This window comes from Antechinus flavipes, chromosome 2, assembly GCF_016432865.1.
Source record: "Antechinus flavipes isolate AdamAnt ecotype Samford, QLD, Australia chromosome 2, AdamAnt_v2, whole genome shotgun sequence".
In the NCBI taxonomy this organism is placed as follows: Eukaryota; Metazoa; Chordata; class Mammalia; order Dasyuromorphia; family Dasyuridae; genus Antechinus; species Antechinus flavipes.
In genome coordinates, this window is record NC_067399.1 from 592,466,704 (window position 1) to 592,473,792 (window position 7,089).

The 7,089-nt window shown below is 35.7% G+C and overlaps 1 protein-coding gene across 1 annotated transcript in view; it reads left to right on the forward strand.

The window, feature by feature from the left end:
• The window catches only part of CASP7 (caspase 7), a 52,970-nt gene extending 46,573 nt beyond the window's left edge, over positions 1-6,397 (forward strand). Inside the window, exons 5-7 of the mRNA XM_051981467.1 lie at positions 1,025-1,200; positions 1,454-1,583; positions 5,760-6,397. Of these exons, the coding sequence (XP_051837427.1) occupies positions 1,025-1,200; positions 1,454-1,583; positions 5,760-5,983 (530 nt within the window). The 3' untranslated portion in view covers positions 5,984-6,397. The remainder of the gene's footprint in view (positions 1-1,024; positions 1,201-1,453; positions 1,584-5,759) is intronic.
• The last annotated feature ends 692 nt before the right edge of the window (positions 6,398-7,089 follow it).

The window sequence follows — 7,089 nt, forward strand, 5'->3', positions numbered from 1 at the left end:
GGAAATGGATTAAGACCTTCAATGGAAGCATGCAAGGGAGAGAGATCAGCCTTCTTCTTATACAGCAGCAATCACTTAGGATTTCTCTATGTCCAACAAAATATTCAGGCTGGTAGAGAAGTCACAGGGTAGCTGAATGGTCCCAAGATTAGAGACAGGAGGACTCATCTTCACAAGTTCAAATCTGGCCTCAGACACTGGACAAACCACTTGACCTTGTTTATCTCAGTTTCCTCATCTGTAAAATGACCCAGAGAAGTACATGGCAAATCATTCCAGTATTTTTGTTAAAATGACAATCAAATATGAAGAATTGAAAATGATTAAAAGCAACAACAGTAGGGAAGTCACTGCTAATGTTAAAAAACTATAGGTTACATTCAGGTTTTAGGCAAGTCATATTTAGGGAGAGAAATCTGTTATTTTTATTCAGATCAGTGTAGTATTCTTAATGTTTTTCCTTATGACATTTGATATACTCCTGAGGAAACTGCAATAGATAACAATCATAGAATTCTTTCCAATTAATATGGCAGGTTGACAGTGATTCTAATTATCTTTGATTGCATTGGTAATAGAAATGAGAGCAAGATGTCACTGAACTCATCTTACTTTAAAACCTAAGTAAAGTAAAGTGGTATTAAAAAAAATATTTTGAGTATTGTCATATATCTCTACCACTTCCCATTTCCTTCAGCCATATAAAGAACTTGGAAAGTCTAAGGTATCATATATTATAATGGAAAAGGCCCTGCCTTTTTTTCTGTACTTACAATCAGACAGTATGTAATAGAATCTGGACAGGGAGGAGAGGATGAGAATGAAGAAAATCCAACTATCCCTTTATTTCAGCATTTTCACTGGGATCACCCACCCTTCTTCTCTGCGTGCCCATCCACTCAGAAATTAATGCCAGATCTGAAAAAAATGTTAATTGTGCTGGGGAATTGGTGGCTGTGGAGGGAAGACTAGAAGGCCTGAATGCTCACTCATCTTCTCCATGTGAATCATTTGTTAATTGTAGTTTCTCAAGAGGATCATACTGATTCAGCCTGCTTTGCCTGTATCCTGCTGAGCCATGGAGAAGAAGATCTAATTTATGGGACAGATGGAGTGACCCCAATAAAAGATCTGACGGTCCACTTCAGGGGAGATAAATGCAGGAGCCTCTTAGGGAAGCCCAAATTATTTTTCATTCAGGTAATGACTTTTCAATATCAATAAAGTTAGAGAAAAGAGAGGTACTTGGACTGTATTCTATCCATATATTTATATATTTACTCTGTTTGGGTTTTAAAAGATGGGGAAGGTATTTCCCCCTTTTGCTTCAGTGATTAGTACATTAGCTCCTCCACTGTATGGACTAGTTTTCAATGCTTCCATTTTCTGTATTTACCCAGCATACTAGTTCTAGTTTCAAACTTTGTTGGATGGATCTTGCTTTGGTTTTCAGGCTTGCCGAGGTTCTGAGTTTGATGATGGAATCCAGACAGACTCCGGACCCATAAATGATACAAATGCTAATCCTGGATGCAAGATACCAGTTGAAGCTGATTTTCTCTTTGCCTATTCCACAGTTCCAGGTATAAAGTTAAATGTACTGTTGAATGTACTATTTCAAGGCAAAATGTCAGGTTAAAGGTGTTTTCACTAAGATCTGTAAACGTTTACATAAATGGAAAAACTCTCTCTTTTAAAATTATTATTATTATTATTAAGTTAGATAGCGATAGGGATAGGGACTGGGTCTGTGGTAACAGTACCATAGGGAATACCTGAATGAAGAAAATTCCCTCTTTCCTGTACAAGTTCTATGCAATTTAGAGAGTTGCTTAGACCCAGCCTCTTAAACTGTAGCTTGAAACTCCATGTGAGGTCTCATAACTGAATGTGAGGATTACAAAATTATGATTTATTATTATTATTAAATGTTTGATTTGTGTACCTGTTATATAGGTATAAATATATGTATAGATACATAGATAATATAAAAAATTTCTCAGATCTCAAGTGGAAAAAATTTAAGAAGCCCAGGATTGGAGCACCAAGAAATTGTTATGATTGTAACCCAGCTAAAGTTAATCAAAGATGGCACTGAAATTAAAACCAAGTCCATATTCTTAAAATGACTCAGGAAGCCCCTCCTGATGGACCTATGATGAGGCTTTTAATGTCACAGGATTTAAGAAGTTTGTATGTTGGAGCATTTGGAATCAGGGGAAGGACTTGGATTCAAATTCTGGAGCTACTACTTACCAGTTGTACCACTCTGATCACTTGTATCACTCTTAATCTCTCTTGAACCTCAGTTTCTTTATCTGTAAATCTCTAATGTCCCTTCCAACTCTTAATTTGATGTCAAGGTGATCCTATAATTTAATCGCCTTTCTTCTCCCCCTTCCTGGCTATGAAGGCCATAATATGGTAGAATTCAAAGGACCTCAGCTCTTCTACTTATCTCTGTGATCTCAAACAAGTCATATTACTCCTCTGGGACTTATTTTTCTCTTATGTAAAATGAGAATATTGAACGAACCCAGTGTTCTTTCTAGCCCTATATTTAGATGATTCTCACTAATACCTTCTATCTTTATCTGATCTTCAGGCACTCCTATCCACTCATTCTTTCCCTACTGCTTATGATCTCTCCCCCATTCTCCAGAAACTCTTAACTAATCCTCCCTTCTCCTCTAGCTTTTGTCCTGCATTTCTCCTCTTTCCCAGATAAAATCCTCAAAAAAAGATTTTTAAAAAAATTCATTGCCTGTACTTTCTCATTTTCTTCTAAACCCTCTCCATTCTGGTTTCCATCCTAAATTACTGAACTGACCTGTCCAAAGTTACCTATGATTTCCAGATGGTCTGGTCTAATGGGCTTTTCCCTCAGTCCTCATCCTTCTTGACCTCTCTATACCGTTGTACTGTTGACTGCTCTTTGCCAGATACTCTTTCTTCTCTGAGTTTTCATAAACATTTCACTTCCTTCCTTCATTTTCTCCTTCAATACTTAAAAAGACTATTCCTTCTCGGCTCCTGGGATGAATCTTCATCCATCTTATACCCACCCTACCATATATCATGCTATGTCCTTTGTGGCCAGTGGGGAGAAAGACAAGAAGGTCATCAAATCATGAGATCACTTTATTACCACATTTTCAACGAGCCTCTGTGTTTGCACCTAAGTCTCTGTCCTAGGTCCTCTTTTTCTATACATTATCCCTGCTGAGCTTATCAACCCTCATGGGTTTAAACTATTATATATGTAATTTGGATATTTATAGATAGTTAGATAGAAATGTTAGATGGATCCAGTTAGATATATAGAAATATATTCATCTGTAGTTTCTTTTAGCTCCAATCTCTCAAAACCAAATATCTGTTGGCTATTTCAAGCTGTTGTCCTATAAGTATCTCAAATTCAACTTATCAAAAAAGTAAAAATAAATCTTCATTCCTGCCCCTTCCCCCAAAAAGCCCAACTCTCTTCTGAGTTTCTCTATTACCTGGTCTGTGAACCCCTGGGATTCCCCAAAACCTTTTCAGGAGGTCCTACAAGATCAAAACTATTTTCATAAGAACACTAAGATACAATTACATATTTTTATGAAAATGGATTTTCTTAGGTCTACTTCAACCACAACAACATATTGTAACAGATTGAATGCAGAAGCAGATAGAAGAATCCAGCTGCCTTCTATAAAGCCAGACATTTAAGAGATTTGCAAAAAAATATGCAAAGCTGCTAATCTTCTCACTAGATAGTTTTTCATTGGAAAATGTAATTATTTTTCATAAAAAAATTATTTATGTTAACATGTAATGGGTTTATTATTGTTATTTTAAAATGAATCTTTTAAAATTTTATCAGTTTTAATTTCTAATACAGTAAATGTCAATTGATATAACCCATATAAACAAAGGCTTTTGGAGGAGCTCAGTAATTTTCAAGGGTGTCAAAGGGTTCTGAAATCAAACAATTTGAGAAGAGCTAACTTAGAAGGCACCACCATCCCACCAGTTACTGAGGTTCACAACCCCGGTATCATCTCTTCAGTCTCACTTACTCCCTGTTATAAAATCATCACCAGGTCTTCTTGTTTCTATCTCTATCTCTGTTCTACGCTCCTTTCTTGGTGAGGGAAGCAGAGATTCTGGAATCCTTGTGTTTTTAAGCTTTGAAAGTAATCAAGTGAGTGAGAGAAGAGTTGAAGTCAAGTGAAAATGAGGCAACTTTTATAAGTAGATTCCTCTACCTCTTAAAAATCTATTCCAGGACTTTGTAGTCCTTTTACAGGTGAAAAAATAAATCTAGATAAATAAGGTAACTTATTTGAAGTTAATTATAGAAGTTAGAAGTGGAACCAAGGCTTTTACCTGGAAAAGGGCATCTTGCTCCAAATCCATGTTCCTTTTCACAGTTCTTTCAGTAAGTCCTTACTACACTCCAAGCTCTGTATGAGGTACTTAAAATACAAAAATAAAGTAGTCCTTGTCCATTCTGTTATTAGGAAACAACATGCACATAAAGTAAATGCAAAATATATTTCTCGTGGATGGTGCAGGTCGAGGGAGGATAAGAGCACAGAGAAAGAAAGCTACTAGCAAATAAGATAATTTTGAATAATTATTTTTCAGTGTATACATTTTATTAATTTACAAAAAGATTGCTTTTTAGGAAGACAGCTTGTATTCTGACCAATATAGTAACACCTGTCCTATCTACTTCTTGAGGTTAAGAGGATCAGATGAGTGACAGTACAAAATAGTACTTTGAAACCAGAAAATATAGTGCAAGTCTTAAGAAATCAATTTTTCCCATTGGATTCAGACAAAAACATGCTAGAAGTATAATCAAACTGGGATTCTTTTCTGGCAGCGACTGATGCTGTATCCTTTTAGAGAGAAATCTGAAAAACAACATATAACCCACAAGCAAACCAATGGTTTTTCCTGGTTGTTTTAAATTTACTTGAGGACAGAACATTTAATCAGTAAGATTCTCGTTGTAGATTCAGTAATAAACAAGAGTTGAGTCTATTTCCTTTCTTTCACTAACCTGCCATTAGTAGCCCTTCCCTTGTTTCATAGTAGTGAGAGTAGTAGTGAGAATGTTCTATCTGAATAAATAAATAAGAAAAGACTCTACTCCTAATTGCCAATAATATAAGTCCTTATTTAAGGTTTGCGAAGCTCCTGACATATATTATCCTATTTCACCTTCATTATATCCCTAGGAAATAAATACTCTTATTAACCCTATTTTATAATTTAAGAAAACTGATACTCATTGACTTGCTCAGAATCACACAGCTAATATGTCTATTAAGCAGGATTTGAACGTCATTCTTTCTGATTCTCAGTCCAACACTATCTACTACTCAGCAGGCTGGACTTGGAGTCAGGGAGCCATGAGTTCAAATCCCACCTTAGATATTTATTCGCTTCTCAGACAAATCACTTAACAATTTCTGGGTCTCAGTTTCCTCATCAAAAAATAAGGAAGCTGGCCTTGATGATCGCTGAGGTTCTTTCTAGTTCTAAGTTTGTTATTCTATAATCAGCAGTGATGATATATTATTATATATTATTTATTACATACTATATATCACACAAGCATAATTAGAACTGCTTAAAAGAATTTCTATAAAGCAGATTCAAAAAGGCCTTTCTGATACACAGAAGTTATCTCTTCACAATGGCTCTTTGGGAACCAACTGCCTAAAACAGCTTCTTTGCTCTTCCTTCTCCCCTCTCTGAAGGCTATTATTCATGGAGGAATCCAGGAAAGGGCTCTTGGTTTGTGCAGGCCCTCTGCTCCGTACTAAATGAGGATGGGAAAAGCCTGGAAATCATGCAGATCCTCACCCGAGTGAACTACAGAGTGGCCATGGACTTTGAATCTCAGTCCGACAACCCATCTTTCAATGAGAAGAAACAGATTCCATGCATGGTCTCCATGCTCACCAAAGAACTCTACTTTTGACAACATACTCAACCACAGCAACGATTTTTCAATCAGGAACTATTGATCTTTCTCATTAAACAAACAAAAAAACCCTCTCTAATTTGTTTTGATGTTGCAACTTATGATCTTAAATCTTCTCAATTCAGCAGAACACACTTCAAGTGTTTCTTGGTGCTTTTAAGAATTTTCAAAGGGTCTATAATTTTTTAATTATAGTTTTGTTTCATGACTTTGTAATTATCTCAAGATTCAGAGATAAGGAGCAAAGGGTTTGTTGATGATTTCTTTTGAATCTTTATGGAATGTTGCGCAAACAACAAAAGTGACCTCTCCGTTGGCTGCTCAGGGTGTACCTCTTGATTGTAATAGATCTGGGAAAAAATACACATCTACATCATCAAATAAAGTTGCTGCTGTCAGTCTTGGAAAAAATCATTCATTTTGTTTGTCTGAAAAAGATAGAATTCACAATGTTTTTCTCATGTATGTGTCACATACCTTAATGGATGGAGAAACTATTAGGTATTTCTGATGTGATTTTAATACAACTTCCTCATGCCATCCCCTGGATATTTGACCCCAGATAATTAATTAATTAGTATTTATTAAGCTACTTTTCCATTAGTAGCACAGTGTCCAAGATACAGAATTTAAGAGTTAGAAGGTATTTCAAAAGCCTTCCAGGTCAGCCTCTATCTGCAGAAGAATCCCTTCTATTTTCAAATAATTAATAAATGACTTTTGTTGGAAGATTTTTCCTCCCAGCATGTGCCAATACTCATTAAATAGTTTGTTAATTAATTTTTTCAATTAACAAGTATACTTTCTCTTTTTCTCACCTCTCCTGCTAGAAAAAATAAAAAGGAAAAACTAGATCCTTATAATGAATATATGTGTGTTTCTCAGACACACATCACTAGGCCTTACCTCTTCTAAAGTTATTTTTGGAGGAAATTATGTTTTCAGTCCAAAAGGGACAAAGCTGACTATTATCTATCACAAATGGTCTTTGCCTAGTCAGTAAAGCCCACTCCCTCCTGAAACATCTCTTAGGGTTAGGAAGTTTTCTGTTGCATTAAACCTAAATGTATCTGCACAAGCTTCAACACTCTTCTTCCTTTTGC